This window comes from Planococcus citri, chromosome 1, assembly GCF_950023065.1.
Source record: "Planococcus citri chromosome 1, ihPlaCitr1.1, whole genome shotgun sequence".
Taxonomy (NCBI): Eukaryota; Metazoa; Arthropoda; class Insecta; order Hemiptera; family Pseudococcidae; genus Planococcus; species Planococcus citri.
In genome coordinates, this window is record NC_088677.1 from 82,002,227 (window position 1) to 82,026,828 (window position 24,602).

Sequence of the window (24,602 nt, forward strand, 5' to 3'; positions counted from 1 at the left end):
GTATTTACGTCAGCAGTGTGAACCATTTATAGCACCTATATATAAGGACACGTGTCGACTCGTGTAAATATAGTCTCACAGCAGACTTTTCTCGAGTGTGTGCCTCTTAAAACCTACGCGGTACAAATGACTGAATACTTCGATAATTGTGTACTCGTTCGTCGTATCGCGATTCTATCGTCCCACGTTTTGAATGGCATGTTTCGGTGGATCGAACAAGGTGCATAGTATATAATTTGTACACGATGACTTGAAAAATAAAAAAGACGATTGAAATCAGAATGCCAGACGTTGTGCTGAGGGTATCATTCCACCGTCTTCCCTCGATTCACGAGCACCAATATGACCAGCGCAAGCGTCCAAGCTGCGGTTTACGTGAGAGAGAAGCAGAGGTTGCGTCAAAAAAGGACTTTTTCCAAGACTCGATACGGCGATCTGCCAAGCCATGTGGCTACTAGAGATATCGCCCCGTTTCCTATGTACCCCCCGACGACGTGGGTAAGTATGGGTTAGGGTTTTATGGTACTGTGAATCTTTCGTTGTTGGGTCGAATAATGCGATTTATATACCTTGAGAAGTTTACCCTGCTTTAAAATTCTAAAAATGGTATATGATTTTGAAAAAAAATTGAAAAAAAAAGTTGAAAATTATTTGGACAAGTTTCAATATTTGTAATCAATCAGACTGTCGAAGAAACGTGGCTTTATGTCTTCATCTTGTAATAAATTACCTCACCCTACCCATAGACGAATAATGTTTCGTATTTACGGCGAACCGATTAGGCAATTTTATTAACATGTGTGTATCCGCGACGGTAGGAATATTCCCGCGATAACGCCGTGGAAACGAACTCAGCATTGACGGGTGATGAATGGAACTCGATTGGACCATTCTTTATGAATTCGACGTGGGTTTTTAAGTCATGTCTTTTTTTTTGGTTAATTTTTTTTACGAGTTCTACTCACCCAACGAAAAACCACCTTTAGTTAGAGGAGGGAGTGAGGGGAAGACGGTTAATTTTCGCTCAAATCGTTTAGGAGGTAAATATTTATTCAACTTCAGGATTGTGTAACTCCACATTTATGATACTGAGTTCAAAAATGATTACATCGTTTGAAAGCTCGTTAAAATGTTGATAAAAAAATTCAATTTATCCGAAATTTAAATTTGAATTTTTCAATTCGAAGTTGAAATTAAAAAATGACCCTGTAAGTGTGAGCTGCAGTAATTTAAAATTGAGTAGGTAAAAATGATCATGGACGTGGCTTTTGCCTTTTGGTGATGATTATTCAAGTAGTGTACACTTTTCAAAATGGGGACTTTCAATGAAAAAGGGCATCCACCCCCCCCCCCCTTTAAGGAAAAATTTGAAAAATATTTTCAAGTAGTGGTTGCTACTCGTACATCGAACAGTATGTTATCGAAGGCGTTCTTTTCGAATATGACCTTATTTATTTTGATCTGACCTCCCTCTACACCCCCAGGTCCTCTTTTATTCTTTTTATTGGAGTAAACATGTGAAAACATTGAGTAATTTTTTCGTTTCATTGAATTAGAGTATGTTTTTTGAAGATCTTTAACACGAATATGCCCGAATTTTTTCAACTTGATCCCTTTCACTCACCCCCCCCCTCCAACCTACTTACATTTGGGTTAAATTTTTTTTTTAAACAACAAAGAAAGACCTTCTTCATCATGTTTTCTCAGCTTTTCTTAATTTAACTATGTTTTTCTTTGCTTAAAAAGTGATGCTTTTTGACAGAATTGCTTGATAAGGGCATATTTCGCCAAAATGTTTAGAAAGCTGTGCTTTTTAAAAATCAAAAAAAATTCGATTTTTTTGCCAAATTTTCAAAAAAAAAGAACTCGTATTTTTTGATGCTGCCAGAAAATCTGTTTTTGCAAATGCAAAAATTCTTTTCTCACAAAAATTACAAAAACTCTATTTTTCCAAATTTCCAAAAAAAACTGCTACCTAAATTTGAAAAAAAAATGTTTTCAACTTCTAAAAAGTAGGTCATCTTTTGCCAATGTTGTTTGAAAATCTCAGGCCTTTTTTTTTGCAAAATTTCCAATTTTTTTTTCAACGCATTTGTTTTTGAGAAAGACTTGCAAAATTTTTTTAAATCTTGTTTTTTGCCAGTGGAAAAAAAGTGGAGATTACCAAAAAAGGTAGGTACTTTTTTCCACCAAAATTCTCAAAAAAATGATCCCAACTTTCTCCAAATTTCAAAGTAAGCGGTCGTTTTAGTCCAAAATGCCCAAAAGTTACTTTTTTCATTTTACTCAAAAAACTCTCAAATTATAAAAAAAAGATCTGTTTTTGTCAAAATTATCAAAAATACTACTTTTTGCTCCAAAATTTTTTTAAATTGCTTTGTTCGCGAATGATTCACTAACAATTGAAAAATTCGTTCGTGAATGATTTACCAAAAATTAATCATATGCATCGATTCGTTCGCCAATGATTCATTATTTATGAGTCAATTCGTTCGCGAATAATTCACAAAAAATAATTCAATTCGTTCGTGAATGATTCACCAAAAATTGAGTGAATGAATCGATTCGTTCACGAACGAGTCACTTATACGAATCTATTCGTTCACGAATGATTCATCAAAAATTGTGTGAATGAATCGATTCGTTCGCGAATGAGTCACTCATACGAATCAATTCGTTCGCAAATGATTCATCAAAACTTGAGAAAATGAATCAATTCGTTCACGAACGAGTCACTTATACGAATCGATTCGTTCGCGAATGATTCATCAAAATTGAGTAAATGAATCGATTCGTTCGCGAACGAGTCACTCATACAAATCAATTCGTTCGCAAATGATTCATCAAAAATTGAGTAAATTAATCGATTCGTTCGCGAACGAGTCACTCATACAAATCAATTCGTTCGCAAATGATTCATCAAAAATTGAGAAAATGAATCAATTCGTTCGCGAACGAGTCACTTATACGAATCAATTCGTTCGCGAACGAGTCACTTATACGAATCGATTCGTTCGCGAAAGATTCATCAAAATTGAGTAAATGAATCCGAATCGATTCGTTCGTGAACGAGTCACTCATACAAATCAATTTGTTCGCAAATGATTCATCAAAAATTGAGAAAATGAATCAATTCGTTCACGAACGAGTCACTTGTACGAATCGATTCGTTCGCGAATGATTCATCAAAATTGAGTAAACGAATCGATTCGTTCGCGAACGAGTCACTCATACAAATCAATTCGTTCGCGAATGATTCATCAAAAATTGAGAAAATGAATCAATTCGTTCACGAACGAGTCACTTGTACGAATCGATTCGTTCACGAACGAGTCACTTATACGAATCAATTCGTTCGCGAACGAGTCACTTATACGAATCGATTCGTTCGCGAAAGATTCATCAAAATTGAGTAAATGAATCCGAATCGATTCGTTCGTGAACGAGTCACTCATACAAATCAATTTGTTCGCAAATGATTCATCAAAAATTGAGAAAATGAATCAATTCGTTCACGAACGAGTCACTTGTACGAATCGATTCGTTCGCGAATGATTCATCAAAATTGAGTAAACGAATCGATTCGTTCGCGAACGAGTCACTCATACAAATCAATTCGTTCGCGAATGATTCATCAAAAATTGAGAAAATGAATCAATTCGTTCACGAACGAGTCACTTGTACGAATCGATTCGTTCGCGAACGAGTCACTTGTACGAATCGATTCGTTCGCGAATGATTCATCAAAATTGAGTAAACGAATCGATTCGTTCGCGAACGAGTCACTCATACAAATCAATTCGTTCGCAAATGATTCATCAAAAATTGAGTAAACGAATCGATTCGTTCGCGAACGAGTCACTCATACAAATCAATTCGTTCGCAAATGATTCATCAAAAATTGAGAAAATGAATCAATTCATTCACGGACGAGTCACTTATACGAATCGATTCGTTCGCGAACGAGTCATTCGTACGAATCGATTCGTTCGCGAATGATTCATCAATATTGAGAAAATGATTCAATTCGTTCACGAACGAGTCACCTATGACCTATACGAATCGATTCGTTCACGAATGATTCATCAAAATTGAGTAAATGAATCGATTCGATCGCGAACGAGTCACTCATACAAATCAATTCGTTCGCAAATGATTCATCAAAAATTGAGAAAATGAATCAATTCGTTCACGAACGAGTCACCTATACGAATCGATTCGTTCGCGAATGATTCATCAAAATTGAGTAAATGAATCGATTCGATCGCGAACGAGTCACTCATACAAATCAATTCGTTCGCAAATGATTTATCAAAAATTGAGAAAATGAATCGATTCGTTCACGAACGAGTCACTTGTACGAATAGATTCGTTCGCGAATGATTCACCTAGAAATTAATCAATTTGCTCAATCGCCAATCGTTCGTAAATGATTCTATTCGATTGTAAACAGATCAATTGCTGTACAAGTGTTTCAAAAAAAGCGAATCAACTTGCTCGTAAAATATTATTATGTAGAGAAAAGTCGGTCTTCTCACGCTAAATGCGTGAGTGTTTTTTTTACTAGATTTTACATTTTTTGGCGAAAAGTTTATTTTTTAAATAAAACATTCAAGAAAATGTCCTTTTTCCCAAAATTTTGAAAAAAGAATCAGTTTTGCCAAAATAGCCCAAAAGTCCTATTTTTTTTTCAAAGTCGAAAAATTTTGTTTTTTTTTTGTGAAAATTTTGCAAAAAAGACCTAATTTTTCCTGCTCAAAAAATTTTTTTGTTTTGCGAAAATTATAAAGAGACTTGTTTTTGAAAAAATCGTTGGATGTCTTGCATTTTTACATGAAATTTTTCAGAGATACTTGTTTTTTGCTAAATTTAAAAAACAAAGTTAATTTTTTGCCAAAATTCTTCCAAAAGTCTTGCTTTTTGCGTTAATTTTGTTGTTGGCTCAGTTTGTTTAAAAATGACAATTTTTTCTCCAAAATTTCTCAAGTCTTGTTTTTTGACTATTTGAAAAATTTCCTTTATTTTTCTTGAAATTTCAGAAAAAAAAACTATTTTTTTCCTAAATAATTAAAAAATTTGTTTGATCAAAGTTTTCTAATGTTTTTTATTTTTTCAACTTTTTTTGTTTTTTGTTTTTTAGGACCAGCTGAATTTTGCAAATACCTGCATAAAATTCTTTTTTGCTAAAACCTCCAACAATAGAACTATAGTTTTTGGCTAAATCAACTTTTATCAAACTTCCAATGAAAGGACTGTTTTTTTCAATGTATTTCCAGATATTCTGATTTCAGCTCGAAATTTTGAATATACATACCTACTTTTTTTCGATCCGAGAAATTTCTTTTTTTCCCTTCAAAATTACAAAAAAAACTGTCTTGGTCAAATTATCATAAATCCACATTTTTTTGCTCTTTCTAAAAAAATTTCTTCAAAAGTACCTACTTACTTACTTACTTACTTACTTACTTACTGTTTTTTTTCTAACACTATTTCCCAAAAATTCTGTTTTTTTATTTTGCAAGAAATTATTTTTTCCTTGAACTGCAAAACTTTTTTGAAAAACAGATTTTTGTCAAAGTTAGGTACTAGAAACTCTGTTTTTTGCCTGAATTTAAAATAAAGAGCTGGTCAACTTTTCATAAATTTTCAATACCTACCTCAGTTCTTTTCCTCTTTTTTTCATTCAATTTCTTACAGAAATTTGCATGTTTGTTTCATTTTTTTTTTTGTTATGTATTTTTAAAGATATAAAATTCTTTAGTTGTATATTGCCCTTGATTTTAATCCTCCTCAACCCCCTATCCTGCAAAATTGAAACATTCAAAAAAAGATCCTGCCAAAATCTTGTGTTTTTTTTGTCAAAATTGCAAAAATGTTGATTTTTTTTCGATTTTCTTCAATCAGTTTCAGTGTTTATTCTTTTTTTCTTTGTGGAGTTTAGATTTTTAAAATTTTTTTCTTGTTCTTTATTGGAAAATAAAAAAATTTTGACGTGAAAAATAATGTAAAAATCTCAATGAATTTCCTACTAAACGTCTTGCTTTTGAATAATGTCCTGTTTGTTGGACATTTTTTCGTAAAATTGTGTGATTTTTACTGATTAATTTTCAATATTTCCAGATTTTGGACCCAATAAAAGAGGACCCGAAGGCATGGAGGGGATTAGACGATGAAATATTAAGGCCAATTCTCTTCGTGTTCAGCATTTACAAAAACATGTTTGATAGGTACCTACATTGCATGATTTCGACAAATTTTTTAGAATTTTCCCTCAAATTAGGGGGAGGAGATACTTATTTCATTGAAAGTTTCCGTTTTGAAAATTGCTCGAATTTCCAATCTGCCATAAAAAGTTACGTCTTACGTCGATGATAATTTTTACGTTGTTTTGAATAATAAATAACTCGCACTCGAAGCGCTATTTTAAAATTTGAATTGAAAAGTTGAAGTTTCTACTTTTGAAAGCTTGAATGGATTGTTCTTTTCCTCCTTTCGCCCATAGAAGTGCTGGAGAAGTGGAGACTGACTAGTTTTTTCAATTGTTGAGTGGCTTCCAATTTTTTTTTTTTTTTTTTTTTTTTTTTCAATGGAACGACCCAATTTGACGCTGCAATTTTTTCCCTGTTTCTACTGTTAATGTTTGAGTATAGGGAGAAATGTCTGAGAAACCAATTATGTACCTACTTGACAATTAATCGATTAATTCTGCTGTTTCTTCAATCGGCCAATCTGTTGTTCGCAGGGGAAATCTTCGGTAGTATGGTTCGATCGAGAAAAACGAGGTGCATTGTCTCCGGGCAGCGAAATAGTTCCTCCTCTACTCTCTCAACATTCGCAAGGCAAACTGAGAATTTCGGATGCTCATCGAAAATGGGCGAAAAGAAACAAAGTAAGTAAATTACCAATCACTTTTTTCAATTACCTACCTACCTACCTACCTTGTGGCAATTTCTTCAATTTCCTAATCTACTTCTGAATTATATTCCAGATCCACGAAAACTCATTGGGTATGGCCAGTTCAGAAGATCTACGAGGCGGTCTACATCGTCAATACGACGCTGCTGCCAATATGCTCTTGTACGTCGGACTATGCGCCGTAGCCTTAGGATTAGTAATCGCATTCGTCGGTACGGGCGAAAAAGGCTTCAAAACCGTTCAACTTCGAATGATCGGACCTACGATGATAGGATGCGGTACGTTTTGTTGTTTTTTACGAATCCTGTTCTGTTTCTGTCCGACAAAATGCATGCGAAAACGTTTCAAACACCGGCATAAAAACAAAACGGTGACTTCTTTATTATCGGATGCTGCCCAATTGAACAGGCAAGCTTACCTAGCCAGCGATAAAGCTCACCTAGAGTACTATAAACATTTACCGTTCCGGTCGCAGAACTTCCTTTTATTCGAACAAACCCAGCAGCAACAAGCCTCTTTGCTGAAAGAGAACAAGAAAAGGGTCTCGATTGCGGCTAGACCTCACGAAAGACGAATCGGTAATAACGATGTGCCTGATTTTATAATCGATGACGCTGCCAGCGATACGTTGTCTACGTTGAGGGAACTGTCGCCTTTACACGAAGAAGATCTGATTGATTTTCAACAGTCTTCGAATAGTTTCGAGAATTTGCCCAGTTTGGATAGCAGTGTCGAGTACTTGAATGAGAAATTGAACGAAGAACCTGCCGGAAATGCTGCCAGTGGAGGACAGAATGCTGGTCCTTCTCAGAGTTTTATTACCGAAGAACAACTGAATAGGTTGAAGTCGACGTTGACTTTTAGAGATTCGGTTGATTTCGCTGATAGTCGTTTGATGATATCTTACGACGAATTCGATTTACAAGATGAGCTGAAATTTGCTCCTCAAGATGGTAAAAAGGATGAAGGTGTGGTTCAAAGTATCGCTGATAAACCGACCAGGTCAGCGGAGGAACATTTACTAGATAGTTCTAATCAAGAGTTGGTATTGAGTGTTGGTACTTTGCAGAAACATTAATTGAACTCTGTAGTTACCTATTTTTTCATTATTTTGTTTCGGTAATGATGAAATGAAATCAACGAAGGGTTACTTTGGTTACTTTGGGGTTCTATTAAAATGTACGATGGACTTATCTTATTCCATATTGTACCTAATTACCAAATACCAATGCATGTAACTATATTATTAACTTGGAATATTCTATATTAAACGACCAATTGTTTTTATTTTTTATTCCTATCTCTAAACCGTACGAATAATGTGTACTAACGATAGATACTCGTATTTTCCATTCTTATAAAGTGGATCTTTACTCCTCTTTTTAAAATGCTTCAGATATGGAGAATTTACGAAACTATTTTATATTGTTTATGTTTTTGCAACGTTGTTAAATATACATATTAATGTACAGATATCTTGTTGATGTTACCTTCGGTAATAATTTATTCTAAATCTTGCTTTCGTTATTATTTTAGTTTAGATTACCTACTGAATTTATCATTTGTTGTAGTTTAGTGATTGAAGTTTCTAATTGTTTTACAGTATCATCAGTCGAATAGATACTTACTTACCAAATACCATTTTAATTTAAATGAACTTACCAAATATTAATTTGTGCATTCGTATTTTATATTTGTATTATTACCAAACTAAATTCTATGTAACTTATGTAAAATTGTAGCAAACTCTTATACAAAAAAATAGAGTTTTCATTTTTGTGTTTCATTTTATTTTCAACATTTTCAAACTTTATTTTTAGTCCAGCATATGAGAATAGGAGTAATTGCACCCCCCCCCCCGCCGATCCACCGGGAAAACTTTTTTCTTAAAGAGGATATCCTAAGGAACATTTTAAAGCAAACTTTCCAAAAAAAAAGTTGGCCTTACTTACAAAATGGCGGCCATTTTGATTGACAGGTCAACCAAAATCACAGATTTTGCGTTTTAACATAGGACTGGCACGAACTTTTTCAAACTTTACAAAGGTAGATAGATAGATCATGCAAAAATTTATCATTTGTCAAAATTTCAAGTGATGAAGTGCGTTTTTCGATTTTTAGTGAATTTTTGAAAATCGAATTTAGGCCAAAAATGAGGAAAAAAATCAAAATTTTACCAAATTGACCAAGAAAGCTGAAATTTGGGATATACCCTATTTTAGACATGCCAAATCGATTGGAAACGGTTTCAACCCGTTTTGAGCAGTTCTGGAGCCTCCAGCAGATTTTTGAAACTTGAAATTCCCACAAAATTCCATCAAATTGGAGTTGTAAAGCTGAAATTTATTCTAAAAACAGATTTCAATACGCTACGAAGTACTGCGGGTGAATTTCAAGTCATTTTGGATCCTCCAGCGACTTTTTGAAAATTTCTAAAGCCTCCAGCAGATTTTTGAAACTTTAAATTTTCACAAAATTTCATCAAATGAAGATGGAAAACTGAAGTTTACTCTACACTCAAATTTTAACACACTCTGAAAACGACTTCTGGTGGATTTCAAGTCATTTTTGAGCCTCCAACGACTTTTTTGAAAATTACTGGAGCCTTCAGTAGATTTTTGAAACTTGAAATTTCCCCAAAATTTTATAAAACCAAGATGAAGAGTCGAAATTCTTTCTGCAAACTAATTTCAATACGCTACGAAGTTGACTGCTGGTGAATTTCAAGTCGTTTTGGAGCCCCCAGCAACTTTTTGAAAGGTTGAATGACGTTTTTTTGGAAATTTGAAATTTCCTAAAAGTAGCTGGAAGCTTCAAAACCACTTGAAACCACCATGTAGTCTGCGAAGTAAATTTCAGCTTACCAACTCCATTTGATAAATTAATGTTGGGGAAATTTCAAGTTTCAAAAATCTACTGGAGGCTCCAGTAATTTTCAAAAAAATCGCTGGAGGCCCTAAAATTACTTGAACCCACCTGAAGTCGTCTTCATAGGGTGTAAAAAATGCAGTGTAGAGTAAATTTTAGCTTTCCATCTCCATTTGATGAAATTTTGTGAAAATTTAAAGTTTCAAAAATCTGCTGTAGGCTTCAGTAATTTTCAAAAAAAGTCTCTGAAGGCTCTAAAATTACTTGAACCCACCTGAAGTCGTCTTCAGAGGGTGTTAAAAATGGAGTGTAGAGTAAATTTCAGCTTTCCATCTCCATTTGATGATATTTTGTGAAAATTTAAAGTTTCAAAAATCTGCTGGAAGCTCCAGTAATTTTCAAAAAAAGTCTCTGAAGGCCCTAAAATTCCTTGAACCCACGTGAAGTCGTCTTCAGAGGGTGTTAAAAATGGAGTGTAGAGTAAATTTCAGCTTTCCATCTCCATTTGATGATATTTTGTGAAAATTTAAAGTTTCAAAAATCTGCTGGAAGCTCCAGTAATTTTCAAAAAAAGTCTCTGAAGGCCCTAAAATTCCTTGAACCCACGTGAAGTCGTCTTCAGAGGGTGTTAAAAATCAGCTTTCCATCTCCATTTGATGAAATTTTGTAAAAATTTAAAGTTTCAAAAATCTGCTGGAAGTTTCAGGAATTTTCAAAAAGTCACTGGAGGCTCCAAAACGTCTTGAAATTCAACTGCAGTACTTCGTAGCGTATTGAAATTAGTTTTTAGAGTTAATTTTAGCTTTACAACTCCAATTTGATGGAATTTTGTGGGAATTTCGAGTTTCAAAAATCTGCTGGAGGCTCCAGAACTGCGCAAAACGGGTTGAAACCGTTTCCAATCGATTTGGCATGTCGAAAATAGAATATATCCCAAATTTCAGCTTTCTTGGTCAATTTGGTAAAATTTTGATTTTTCCCTCATTTTTGGACTAAATTCGATTTTCAAAAATTCACTAAAAATCGAAAAACGATAAATTTTTGCATGATCTTTCTATCTACCTTTGTAAAAATTAAAATTTTCGACATGCCAAATCGATTGGAAACGGTTTAACCCCGTTTTGAGCAGTTCTGGAGCCTCCAGCAGATTTTTGAAACTCGAAATTCCCACAGAATTCTATCAAATTGGAGTTGTAAAGCTAAAATTTATTCTAAAAACTGATTTGAATACGCTACGAAGTACTGCTGGTGAATTTCAAGTCGTTTTAGATCCTCCATCGACTTTTTGAAAATTCCTGAAGCCTCCAGCAGATTTTTGAAACTTTAAATTTTCACAAAATTTCATCAAATGGAGATGGAAAGCTGAAATTTACTCTACACTCCAATGGGTTCAAGTCATATTAGGGCTTCCAGCGATTTTTTTGAAAATTACTGGAGCCTCCAGTAGATTTTTGAAACTTGAAATTTCCCCAACATTAATTTATCAAATGGAGTTGGCAAGCTGAAATTTACTTCGCAGACTACATGGTGGTTTCAAGTGGTTTTGAAGCTTCCAGCTACTTTTAGGAAATTTCAATTTTCCAAAAAAACGTCATACAACCTTTCAAAAAGTTGCTGGGGGCTCCAAAACGACTTGAAATTCACCAGCAGTCAACTTCGTAGCGTATTGAAATTAGTTTGCAGAAAGAATTTCGACTCTCCATCTTGGTTTTATAAAATTTTGGGGAAATTTCAAGTTTCAAAAATCTACTGGAGGCTCCAGTAATTTTCAAAAAAGTTGTTGGTGGCTCTAAAATGACTTCATTGAAATCCACCTGCAGTCGTTTTCAGAGGGTGTTAGAATTAGAGTGTAGAGTAAATTTCAGCTTTCCATCTTCTTTGATGAAATTTTGTGAAAATTTAAAGTTTCAAAAATCTGCTGGAGGCTTCAGGAATTTTCAAAAAGTCACTGGAGGCTCCAAAACGACTCGAAATTCACCTGCAGTACTTCGTAGCGTATTGAAATTAGTTTTCAGAGTAAATTTTAGCTTTACAACTCCAATTTGATGGAATTTTGTGGGAATTTCGAGTTTCAAAAATCTTCTGGAGGCTCCAGAACTGCTCAAAACGGGTTGAAACCGTTTCCAATCGATTTGGCATGTCGAAAATAGGGTATATCCCAAATTTCAGCTTTCTTAGTCAATTTGGTAAATTTTGGTTTTTTCCCTCATTTTTGACCTAAATTCAATTTTCAAAAATTCACCAAAAATCGAAAAACGCACTTTAGCACTTGAAATTTTGACAGGTTGTAAAGTTTTCCATGATCTTTCTATCTACCTTTGTAAAGTTTGAAAAAGTTCGAGCAAGTCCTATGTTAAAACGCAAAATCTGCGATTTCGGCTGACCTGTCAATCAAAATGGCCGCCATTTTGTAAGTAAGGCCAACTTTTTTTCTGGCAAGTGTGCTTTAAAATGTTCCTTAGGATATCCTCTTTAAGAAAAAAGTTGTCCCGGTGGATCGGCGGGGGGGGGGGTGCAATTACTCCTATTGTCATATGCCGGACTATTTATTTGGTGTGCATTCGGCTCAATTAGGTTATTATTTTGTTCCTGAATAATGTATTCGTAATTTTTTTGTAGGATCATTCAATGTTGGAATATTTTCGAAAATTTTAAGAACCAATGGATGTAAGTACTCGGTACTACGATTCGTTCTAAGAAAATGAAATATTATTCAAAATTTTGTACAATTCACTCTATTACATTTTATTAATTACAAAATAACGTACAAAATTTCAATTCAACTATTCTACGATCATTTTTATCTTGCCAGTTGATTTGTTTCGATGAAGAGGATGCGGTATTATGGAGATTTTCACCTTATACATCGACGAAACCGTAGCATAATAGTTTTGTTGCTTTGATTTCAGTTCAATAATCCACGTGACCGAAGCTTAACGAGAATTCAGTACCGAAGAAATGTAAAATTATGGTATTTCGACTCGACGATCATTTTCAGTTCTTTACGTTAAATTTCAAGTAAGTCAACGTATATTTTTGCTTCTTCGAAGCAGTCAAGTTAGAATTTCGATTCGTAACTCGAAAAAACTACAGAATAAAATACGTAAGGCGAAAATACGTTTTATTCTGTATTTCGAGCTTTACGAAACAGATGGAAATCTTTAGGAAGCTCCAACTCGTATTCTTCGTCGTAATTGGTCATTTCAGCTTGAAACAGAATAGAATTAATATAATACTGGGCGATAGATCTGGATCGAGCGCTTTTGATATTTCGTAACTTATGCACGACGCAATTAGCGAACGACGCGTATTCGTCGCTAAGTTCAGACGTCTGTTCGAAACTCGACGACGCAGATCGTTTGTATTTTTTGTAACTTTCGATCTGGCCAACATCAGCCGATCTTTTCGAGCCAGCTGAGTTGAAATATTCGGGATTTACGATTCGTACTTTATCCTCATTCGATGAAACCGTACTCCCTACGTCGTTTTCTTCGGGAGTAACGAATTCTACGATTTCAGCGTCGATATTGTCGTATTCCCAAGATTCCTGAAACAATATCGATGGAAAGGTTAATATGGAACGAAGATGGTTAACGTGAGGATGCAGATTTGAGGTACTTACAGTTTGAGAATCATCCATAAAGATACATTTTCGACCTTTGGCTAAAAACAACAGAGATTGGTAACCGAACCAGACTGATTTCTGGCCCGATGATTCTCGTAAGTGTTCTCGAGCGAATTGGGTTCGTAAACCGCGTAGTTTTTTCTCGATTTCGGTCGTCGATAGGTCTAATCCTTCGGCTAGTTTGGTCAGAGCTGCTCGTCTGGCTGTTTTGTTCTTATAGTCTGCGTGGTCTGGGTTCCATAGTTCGGGTACAGTGCGATATAAATTTATTAGTTTTACGGTGTCTTGTACTTGCCAGACCATTTTGCTGTAAGGTAGAGATCGAAATAGTGAGATTGTAAGGAGATGAGTGTTGAAAGGGAGGATGGAATTGGGTACTTACGAATTTTGTCGTTTGATTCCTACTTTTCAGGAGTCGGAATCGTAGAAATTTTCACATCTGTGAATAGATAGACGACTGGAGAATAAAAATATGCATCGATGGTGGCCTGTTAACGCTGCTTTGAGGTCCCAAATCGGTCCAAAAAGATGAAATTCTCTGAAAATGAATCGTTGAATTGATAACTTGGTCTAATGTTTACATCAAAATGGATCGCAGAAATTGCGAAAAAATAAGGGAAATTAACTTACCAGCTTGATAATTCAATGATAGAAGGATCCTCCAGTCGAACAGCGATACCCTAAACACACTCGAACTGAATTTTCAAACGTTAGAATACAAATTTCGGAAGAAAATTGCTCAATTTTCTGGTTTTTTTTTTCAGAATTTCCTAAACAGATGAGATAAAACCACAGAAAAAGCCTGAAAAATCGAAAAAACCCAATTCCACAAACAAAAACATACAGATCGGCAACGCCGCAATCGTAAAAATCCAAACAACGCTGCCTGAAATCGTCACCTCGCAAAGCCAAAAACACAGCGGGTGGTAAGTAAAATGGCAACACTGCGGGCCGTGTTTATTTGTATTGCAATCGCTATCATGGTTTCGCGTCTACATTTTGTTGAATTTTATGTTACTCGTTATTCTATAAATTGTTGAATTTATTTTAATTTAATGCCATGTAATTTGTTACATTTACACTCATTATCGGTTAATTAAACTACTCGCCAAGTTTCGCGAAATTCGGTCGCCATTTACGGTTACAACAATCGAAATCGTCGGACGATCGCAAACCACTTTTTTAGCCCTTTGGTCTAGGATAGATTTGCATTGTGAAGTTGACCGATTCGTTACCATCGGCTGGAATAAAATTTTTCGGTAAATATGAATAATTTTCGAATGGTGAATTTTTTTCATCGAATTTTAACCGATTTTCCAGCTAATTTGCACCGAGATTAGATTCGAACGAGATGCTAACGTGTTTTGGGTAAGTGTTCGGTTTCGAGTTGGAATTATTTTTATGCATTTTTATATCTATGTGTGTGTATCTGTATTTAGCTTAAGTTGAATTATTTTTGTGCTGGAAAATCGTATTTATGTGATTAATTTGACGAATCGGTTCGATGAAAATGGTTTGTCGAGTAATTGGATCGAGTCGAGGGTTAATTTATTATTACGAAGGTGTTTCGAGTCACCGAATGTGGGCGAATTGTGTTCTTCGTGTTTCATTCCTTATCTAGTCGAGAATTTATAAATGACAAATGACAAGGGTGTTGGAAAATTCTAATCTCGAGTATTCGATAACACGACGTAATTCCGCAATATTATTGATAATCCGAGTATCGAAAAAAAATCCACGATGTAATCGAAACCAGCTACATTGTAGTATACTTGCAATATCAGCATTTTGTGATGAGAAATGCAAATGAATCGATTAACACGAAATCCAGTCGAGAACCAGTTTCTATGTCCTGTGTTATTGATTCTATTGATTAATTATATAGCTTCTAAGAAGTGTTGATACTTTTCTTCACTGGTCATTTATCTCGTATTATAATGACTGTAACAATAAAAATTCCAGGACGGATGTGCCTTCGAAGTGCAGATGGAAATAAACGTTTGAAAATTCATTGTCAGCAATTTCTGTGTCTGAGAATGTGGTTCGTTTTTCTGTTCATCAGCAAGATTTTATTGTAAAGGTATTTTGTTCATCTCGATGGTGTTGAATTGTGGGGAAAATAATTAGTGAAAGAAAAGAATTAGTTTCGTTGCAAATTAAATCATTCTGTTCAGTTTCTTGTGGCTACCAATTTTTTTTTTTTTTTTTTGGAAAAAAAGTTTGAAAATTGGCCAGATTACTTTTAATTTTGAATTCGTTGGAAAAAATATTTTTTAGAACAGCTTCAGCTTCATGACGGTGAGAAAAACAAATTCATTACTCATTAGTTCAAAAAAAAATGCAACTTGAGCAATTTTTTTTCAATTTTGTACCTTTCAACTCTTGATTTTTTTCTCTCAAAATCCTACTTTCTGAATTTCAGCTTCGAGTACCTGAATTACAAGTAATTTGCGACTGTAGAAATACAACAAATTCTATTTTGAAGTCGGAAGCAAAGTAAAGACATAATCTAATAAAGTTTTTACGAAGGATCCGCCCACCTTGTATTTGAACGCATCTGAAATTAGACCAACTTGGACAAATAATGGGCTAACCCTGTCGCTGAATTTACTCGTAGGTTCAACGTATGGTAATTAAATTTACTCGTTCGTTTGTTTATTTTTTTCCTCATCCTTTGAAAAGAACAAAAACTAAAAAGGTGCGAGGAGAAAGAAAAAAAAGGATAAACTGATAATGGGAAGAGGTCTTTGAATTTCTCACCTGCTGATGTGTGTGTGTTTTTATTGGTAAAAATAAAGAGCAATAGAGGGACGTTTAACGATGACGACGACGATGAAGGAGGAAAATAATAGATAACCTTTATCGTTCTTTTTACCTGGATATTAGCGTATGTGTGTGTGCGGTGCTTGTGCTTGCTGCCGGTGAACGATACTCGAAAGAAAGGGAAATGGAGAGAGCAGAGCTGCGTGAAATTTAAATTTATTGCCTCGTTGTCAGTCTCTTTGATAAGGTATCCTTTTATTAAATGGGTTTCGTTTATCTTCTCAAGTAGTCAAAAGTGGCGCTCGCTGGCGTTCAATGTGTGTGTAGATAATATTTTTTTTCGTGACATTTTACAGAGGCGATTTTTTTTTTTTTATTACGATCCCGAAGTTTTATTTTTGGTCTTGGATTTTTTTCTTTTCGCTGTGTTGACTGTTGAGTCTTCGTAAAGTGGTTGATTGTTTCAATGAACAGATTTTTTTTTGATGTTTGGGGGGTTTTTCTCGATTTATTTATTTTTTATTTTTTTAGTGGAATGTAGTAAATGGTGGTTGTTTTTTTGTGTGTTTGAACAGGTACTAATGGTTCTGGTGCTGGACACAGTGATATTGTATACGAAGCTAGAACCTTTGCAAGAGCAAATGAGGCAGATACTGGTGCGTTGTTCGCTCCGGTTGTCGATCAACGACGTGCACAACCCCACTGCAGTATTCCAGTTCGTGTAGCTGTCGATAGAGGTGTGTCGAACTGGGCTCGGAAGGAGTCTGTAGCAAGATCTGGTGAGATTATTGTGATTTATATTTAGTGTGTGATTGAAGATAGGAAATTTTTCTGTGGGAATTGGTGTTTGATTAGATTTGGTAGTGGAAAGATTCTGATTTTTTAAGGAATTGGAGGTCTGTTGATTTTTTTGGTGAGGAAGGTATCCTAACTAATGGAAAACATTTGAGCAGATGCCAAAGTTCATTTTCTTAATTTTTAGTAAATTTTTGAAAATCTTTAGGCCAAAAATCAGAAAAAAATCAAAATTTTACCAAATTGACCGAGAAAGCTGAAATTTGAGATATAAGCTATTTTTGACCCTCCGGATCGATTCTTAATGGTTTCGAACCGTTTTGAGCAATTCTGGAGCCTCCAGCAGATTTTTGGAAATTGAAATTTCCATAAAATTTCACCCACTGAACAATTTTTATGACACTTTTTGAAATTATAAAAATTTTAAAATATGGCTGGAGGCTCCAGAACTGCTGGAAACCACTTCCAATCGACTCAGTGTGCTAAAATTGGAGAATGATAGGAATTTTAGCTTTCCAACTTCATTGGATGTGAAATTTTGTGGAAATTCCCACTTTCAAAAATCTGCTGGAGCCTTCAGAATTGCTCAAAACAATTCGAAGCCATTTTCAATCGATTAGAAGATGAAAAATAAATAAGTATCTGTTCTTATCAAATAACAGATTTTCAAGCCAATTTTATGAAATTTTGACCTTTTCTTAGTCGTAATTTGATTTTCTAAAATTCATCAAAAATCAAAAAATTCGTATCAGCATCAACCCCTCTCCCCCTCCCCTCCCTCCTCCTCAGTGTCACTTGATAACTAACTCACACTGTAAAAATAGAGAAAATAAAAAAGTGCTCGACTTTTGTAAAATTTGTTGAAAATTGTTGTTTCTTGCCTAAAAAAATCGTTGCTTGTTTGCAAAACATTTCAAATGTTCCGCTTAGAAAAAAAAATCCCGAAAGTCTCGGTTTGTTGGCAAAAATTACTAAAAACTTTGCCTTTTTTTGATAAAAATTTGTCAAAGTCTCGCTTTAGGCCAATATTTTTAAAAAATGTTTTTTTTTACCAATAAAGTACAAAAAATCTCACTTTAATTGACAAAATCTGCAGAAATGTATCACTTTTTTCTGCAAATTTTCAAGAAATCTTATGTTTTGCCAAAAATTGACAAAAATTCGTGCTTCTTTACCAAGTTGTTGAAAAACTCGTTTTTTTACCAAAAATTGCGAAAATGTCTCATTTTTGTGTTAATAATTGCTAAAAACTTTCACTTTTTGCCAAAATTTGCCAAAAATTCTCACTTTGTTTGTCAAAAATCACCAAAAGTTTTTCATTAATATCAAAAAGTAGCAAAATAGTCTCACTTTCCCGGCATACTTAATTTTTTTCACATTTTTAATCGCAATTTTGTGATTTTTTTTCGACATCAAAATGGTTGGCTCATAATTCACGTCTTGTAACTTTTTTTGTTACTCTTTAAACTTTTCCGGTTGCTAATGTTATTTTATATCTACATATTTATTTTTATTTTTTTGAAAAAATTGAATAGAAGCTCCTGAATAAATGACTGAAAAGATCATATCGTGGTTTTGTCCCCTCTCATCATAGAGAGGAGGGAAAAGAGAAAATCCTCTTGACTCTGGCACTTCCCCTAAGGCCCCCCCCCCACCATTCGAGTTTATGCTCTAAAAATTGACAGAACTGTTCGATAAATGGAATGGTACGTTTTTGAGTGCACTGAACCTGAAATATGACCTTATTTTCTCAATATTTTCTTTTCCTGCCCTCAAGTTCTCATTGGGAACTTGGGAACACCAACTGGGAGCATTCAAGCATTCAGCAGAGTGAAATCGAAAAAAGTGTTCAGCACTTCTGAAAACATGCCTTCAATTGATTAGCATTTTTAGGTTTCAACATTCTTGAAGATAAGGGGGGGGGGGTGAAATGGTTCATTTAGTGCCTTTGATTACTTAACATAACTTCAACATTTTTTTCTCAATTTTGTAGCCCAAGTTTTGGATCTGAAAAATTTTTAAAAATGAAGTATGAAATCGATGAACAAAAATATGTTGATCGAACTCACATAAATCGATTTTGAAAAAAATATCGGGTACCTCATCGGCCATGAAGGTCATCAACAAGCTCCGATCTCGAGCATGCGTGCTCAAGATCATTTGAACCGGTTTTATCGTATTGAAATTAATTTACAGAGTAAATGTTGGCTTTCTAATATTCCATTTGATGAAATTGTGCGAAAATTTCATGTTTCAAAAATCTGCTGGAGACTCCAGGAATTTTCAAACAGTCGCTGGAGGCTCCAAAATGACTTGAAACTCACCAGCAGTCGACTGTATGGCGTGTTTAATTTGAAATGCAGCGTGAATTTCGGATTACCAAGTTCATTTAATGCAATTTTATGGAAATTTCTTGTTTCAAAAATCTGCTGGAGGCTCCAGAACTGCTCAAAACGGTTTGAAACCGTTTCCAATCGATTTGGCAGGTCAAAAATAGAGTATATCCCGAATTTCGTGCAAATTCCAAGTTTTAAAAATCAACTGGAGACTCCAGGAATTTTCAAAAAGTCACTGGAGGCTCCAAAATCACTAGTACCTACCTGCAGTCGACTTTATAGCGTGTTGAAATTGAAGTGCGGAGTAAATTTCGGATTTCGGATTCTGTTCGGTAAAATTTAATGCACATTTCAAGTTTCAAACATCCGCTGGTGACTCCAGGAATTTTTAAAAAGTTGCTGGAGGCTCCAAAATGACTTAAACTTGCCAGCAGTCGGATCAACAGCGTGTTCGAGTTGAAATGCAGCGTGAATTTTTGATTGCCAACTTCATTTGATGCAATTTTATGGAAATTTCTTGTTTCAAAAATCTTCTGGAGGCTCCAGAACTGCTCAAAACGCGGTTTGAAACGGTTTTCAATCGATTTGACAGGTTGAAAATGGAGTATATCTCAAATTTTGTGAAAATTTCAAGTTTCAAAAATCCGCTGGAGACTCCAGGAATTTTCAAGAAACCACTGGAGGCTCCTAAATCATTAGAATTCGCCTGCAATCGACTTCATAGCGTGTTAAAATTGAAGTGCAGAGTGAATTTCGGATTTCCAATTCTGTGCGTGGTCAAATTTTATGGAAATTTTTGCAAAGGCTCCAGTAATTTTCAAAGAGTCGCTGGAGGTTCCAAAATGACTTGAAATCGACCTGCAGTCGACTTCTTAGGGTATTGAAATTAGTTGTCAGAATCAATTTCGGTTATTCAGCTGCATTAGTTTTAAAAATCCACTGGAGGCTCCAAAAATTTCCAAAAAGTCGCTGGAGGCTCGAAAATGATTTGAACTCACAAGCAGTTGATGTGAATTTCGGATTTCTAACTTCATTAGATATAATTTTATGGAAATTCCCAAGTTTTAAGAATTGCTGGAGGCTCCAGAACTGCTCAAAACGGTTTGAAACCGTTTCCAATCGATTTGGCAAGTCTGAAATAGGGCTTATCCTAAATTTAAACTTTCTATGTTAATTTGGTTAAATTTGATTTTTTCCCTCATTTTTGGAATGAATTTGATTTTCAAAAATTCACCAAAAATCGTAAAACGCAATTCAGCTCTTAAAATTTTGGTTGGTGATGAATTTTTGCATACTCTTTTGATCTAGCTTTCTCCAGTTCAAAAAATTTCGTACGAATCCTTTGTTGTAAACCAAAATCTGCCATTTCGGCTGACCTGGCAATCAGAATGACCGCCATTTTGTTTGTAGTTCTATGTACAATCTACATAATCAAGTTATCATAACTATAATTTTGTTTTTTCCAGATATTTCAACGAGTATCAGTTCGTCATCAGTAACAACATCAGACTACCCCACAATCTTCAGCATCATCATCTGTTTCCTTGGTTGTTGAAGTTGGCCCGAAAGTACGTCCTTCTTACAGGCCGACTGCTATGAAAAAAGATGTCAGCGGTACGCCTTGTCAAGTAGCTGAGATCACAACCAGTAGTTTGTGCAGTAAAAGCGGAGATTCGTCGTCGCCCTCGAACTTGGCCAGTACCGGTAGTGTGGTTACTACGTCTTTCCAATCGCAGCAGCCGCAACCACAGGAGGACGATTTGCGTGTAAAATCTAATATGGTAACTGTGGTAGCGGCTTCGTCAGCGACAGCTACGTCCACGACGTCGGCTATTAGCTCGAATGGTAGTACTGGAGCTGGATTGGTTCCAAATTCTGTCGGCTCTTCTTTCGCCAATACTTTGGGTAAGGTTTCACTCTCAACTCATCTGCTGCAGGTATTTTATTGTTTATTAATGTGTCGATGAAATTTATTGTTGATTGGTGTAGCTGCCAGTACTAGTATTACGTTGAGCAGCGCTGGAATTCCGGTCGGTATCGCTATAGCTAGACAACGATACGTGGCTAATTCCGAAACAGTGGTGAATAAAACGACGACGCCGTTCAAAGACACTGGCAACGTTTCGTGCTCGGCGGCGGTGGTAGCTCCTTCGTCGTCGGCCTCATATTCGTCTGTGATACCTTGTCATTCGACAATCCTCTCTAGCGGATTCGCTGCTACTCCTTTAGGTTGGCAGAATTGACACAAGTTTTGAACCTAGTGTTCGAGACGTTCGAGTTGTATTCACCGGTGTACTTTTTTGTTTGTTTCAGGAGTCATCGCCGAATCTATCAATTGCCCTCCTAAACACGCCAACGAACTGGCTCCAACTGTGACCAATCTGCAACCATTTTGGTCCACCCAGACCGGCGGTATTTCTGGCACGGCAACGTTACCAATGTCGATAGCGCAGCCGCAGCAGACCCAGACGCAGCAGCCGTCGGCTACTCCGTTACCCATATCGATTCCCACCCAGACGCAGCAATCAGCGCAGACGCTCACTGCTGCCCATTCGTCGTTGGCCATGCCCCATCAGCACGCAGCTGTATCCCAGTGGCATTCTTATACCGGTAGGCGTCAGGACCATGGTCTATGGTGTGCTCAAGTGGAACTTTTGAAATGATCTTATACTGGGATTATTTTCGTTTTATAGGTGCTGCAATGGAATCTCAAATTGCTACTGGGATGCCGTCTACTTGCGGAGGGTTCCAAATCGCTCGAGATTCAGTTTCTGGTCAGATCATCTTGATACCGACTGGTCAAATTGGTAAGTTTAGAGCACTATTGCGTAAGCTAAGCATGCGATGATTCATAAACATGGAATGGGTTTGCTGCTTGTATTGTTATGAAAATTGTACAGTTTATAAATTATCGAGTCTGATATATTTTAATTGGTGATGAGTGAATGATTAAAATGGTTATGGGCGTGTAAAGAAAATCAGTCATGGAAATCATCGTGGACGAGGAGAGCAGTTTTGGTGATTTGTCGATCTGATGGTTCACATTTTGACCCTTGCAGAGTAATTTGAAATTTCTGGAGAAAATTTAAAACAACTGGAGGCTTCAGAATGGCCCGAAATTAGTGTTTGTTGATTCGGGGGGGGGGGGGGAGGGGGGTTGAATTGAAAGAATTATTCACGTCGGTACTCGTTGCTCAAAAAATTTGTACGTCGTGAAAAAATGATTAAGAATCGCTCGTAAAATAATTTTCTCAATTTTCAAAATTTTCAAAAATTCGCCAAAAATTAAAAAAGTACGTACTTAAGCACCTAAAATTGAAGAAGTTATATTTTTTCTAAAATTTTTAATCAAATCAAATCAAATCAAAAGTTTATGGTTGCAATAGGCAGCTGTGCTGCATTTACAAAGTCAGCTTATAATTAAATGATGTACAGCAACTCTGAATTCAACTACATCACATATTTTTAGTGAATAATTGTTTGATCATGAATTTCAGTCCACATTTACAGGCCTTCTGAAAAAGCGATCAGGGGTTTCCAAATTAGTGTTGGTTACAATTTATAAAATGAAACTAATAAACCGTCGAATAATTTAACGAATTCGGCCTGGCGGTTACATTTGGATGGGGGATAGAAGGAGAATGAATTTCATATTAGTTCTACATATTTGTATACTTTTTTCGTATTCATACCTGCCTTGAAATTATGAAAATTTCACGAATCTTTCGCATGAAATTGAAACTAATCGATTCAGGTGGTCGAAAATGGAGAATATTAACGGTCAATTAAACCAAATCACAGTTTTCTACTTCAGTTGGATGAGATTTGAATTTTTTTCAATAAGAGATGTCCAAATTTCAATTTTAGGCTCCTAAAATTTGGTCGGAAGGGGTACCTATTTTTAGGTTACTCATTTAATTTTTTTCAGAGTTTCATCACTTTCAATGATTTTTGTTAAATCGGTTCATGTTGGCTGAAAAAATGAAAAAATTGAAATTACAAATATTTCGTTCTAAGATTTGAAAATTAGTGTGGTTCTCAATTCTCATGAAAATGATTTGAAAGGGAGATTTTATGCACCAAAATTTTTGAAAGTATTAAAATATTCGTCTAATTCAAAAATGTATAATTGAAAAGTCGCAGCGAAATTCTTCATTCAAGATAAAGGAAGGGGAAAACTCTTGGTTTATTTTGAGATTTTTTCAAAAATACACAAATATCTTGAAATTTTGATGATTTATGCAGGGTTCGTACTCGGTTACTTTTCGAGTAACTAATTCAAATTTTTTTGCAAATTTTTAAAAATCAATTTTTTTTCCATAGAAAGCTGTGCCTTTTGCTAAAATTGTCAATTCACATTTTCTGCCAAAAATACCAAAAAATCTTACATTTTGTCAAAATTGCCAGACAGTCTCATTTCTTGGTATAAGTAGCCCCTTTTGCAAAAACTGCCGAAAATTCTGAATTTTTTTTCCTATAGATTTCTCATAATATTATCCTTTTTTAGTCAAGAAATTTCAAACTTTTCAACCAAAATTTCTCAAAAAAACGACAAAGACTTCAAAAAAATATAATTTCTCGTACCAATAATTACCAAAATCCTGCTTTTTGCCAAAATTTGTCTAAAATTCTCGCTTTTTCGTTATTTTTCAGCAAGACTTTGAACACTTGAAAAAATCTGCAGACTTCCTCCATGAATTGGAATTTTTCTTAGAGAGGATACTTTTTCCTCATTTTTTTTTCCTCCAAAAATGTCCAGAATTCTTTTGCCAAAAATTCTCAAAACCACAACTTTTAAGTAATTGAAAAGTCTCCTCTCGTTGTTTTTTTTGTCAATTATTCCCAAAAATCAAAAATGACTCCTTCATGGTGAAATTGTCAAATTTTTCCTCTTTGATATAACGTTCTGAGATCTTGGCAAAATTATTGAAACAATTTCATCTTTTTTCCTAAAATTATCCAAAATCTAAAAGTCTTGCTTTTTTGCCAGAAATTGCCAAAAAGTATCACCTTCTTGCCAATAATTGTCAAAAGTTTTGCTTTCTGTCAAAAGTTAAAAATTCTTGCTTTTTAACAAAATGACTAAAAATAGTCGTTTAAAAAAAAATCCAAAAAGTCTCACTTTTTTCAGATATTTTTTAAAGGTCTCACTATCTTGCTAGAAATTGCTAAAAAAAGATATTTTTTTCAAAAATTGTCAAAGTCTCGCTTTTTACATTTTTATTTTTTTTAACGAGAAGCTGCAAAAATTCTCACATTGTTGCTAAAAATTGTAGACAAATCTCGTACTTTTTTTTTTC

The 24,602-nt window shown here is 35.0% G+C and overlaps 3 protein-coding genes across 10 annotated transcripts in view; 2 read left to right on the forward strand and 1 right to left on the reverse strand.

The window, feature by feature from the left end:
* The window catches only part of LOC135837675 (uncharacterized), a 132,348-nt gene extending 123,647 nt beyond the window's left edge, over positions 1-8,701 (forward strand). For 3 of the 5 annotated variants that reach the window (XM_065353051.1, XM_065353035.1, XM_065353042.1), the window contains exons 3-4: positions 6,743-6,889; positions 6,989-8,701. In XM_065353051.1, the coding sequence (XP_065209123.1) occupies positions 6,743-6,889; positions 6,989-7,993 (1,152 nt within the window). In that variant the 3' untranslated portion in view covers positions 7,994-8,701. Of the gene's footprint in view, position 1; positions 499-6,742; positions 6,890-6,988 lie in introns of all 5 variants that reach the window. The other 2 variants (XM_065353059.1, XM_065353064.1) reach the window with 2 other exon arrangements.
* Positions 8,702-12,502: 3,801 nt separating this feature from the next.
* LOC135837799 (uncharacterized) lies at positions 12,503-14,199 on the reverse strand. The gene is made up of 4 exons (XM_065353192.1): positions 14,039-14,199; positions 13,791-13,946; positions 13,406-13,715; positions 12,503-13,330 (listed from the first exon to the last, which is right to left on the reverse strand). Exons 3-4 carry the CDS (start codon positions 13,709-13,711, stop codon positions 12,905-12,907), a joined length of 732 nt encoding a protein of 243 aa, XP_065209264.1. The 5' UTR covers positions 13,712-13,715; positions 13,791-13,946; positions 14,039-14,199; the 3' UTR covers positions 12,503-12,904.
* Positions 14,200-14,366: 167 nt separating this feature from the next.
* Positions 14,367-24,602, forward strand: part of wge (winged eye) — a 45,710-nt gene continuing 35,474 nt past the window's right edge. For 2 of the 4 annotated variants that reach the window (XM_065353125.1, XM_065353133.1), the window contains exons 1-6: positions 14,368-14,776; positions 16,747-16,950; positions 20,769-21,207; positions 21,292-21,531; positions 21,616-21,912; positions 21,996-22,109. In XM_065353125.1, the coding sequence (XP_065209197.1) occupies positions 20,898-21,207; positions 21,292-21,531; positions 21,616-21,912; positions 21,996-22,109 (961 nt within the window). In that variant the 5' untranslated portion in view covers positions 14,368-14,776; positions 16,747-16,950; positions 20,769-20,897. Of the gene's footprint in view, positions 14,777-16,746; positions 16,951-20,768; positions 21,208-21,291; positions 21,532-21,615; positions 21,913-21,995; positions 22,110-24,602 lie in introns of all 4 variants that reach the window. The other 2 variants (XM_065353108.1, XM_065353118.1) reach the window with 2 other exon arrangements.

Excerpts from the sequence above, each read along its gene's own strand:
- LOC135837799 (XM_065353192.1), bottom strand. The coding sequence starts at position 13,711 with ATGGTCTGGCAAGTACAAGACACCGTAAAACTAATAAATTTATATCGC. Across the intron at positions 13,331-13,405 it reads TTATGGATGATTCTCAAACT|GAATCTTGGGAATACGACAA; the intron begins GTAAGTACCTCA and ends ATATTGTTTCAG.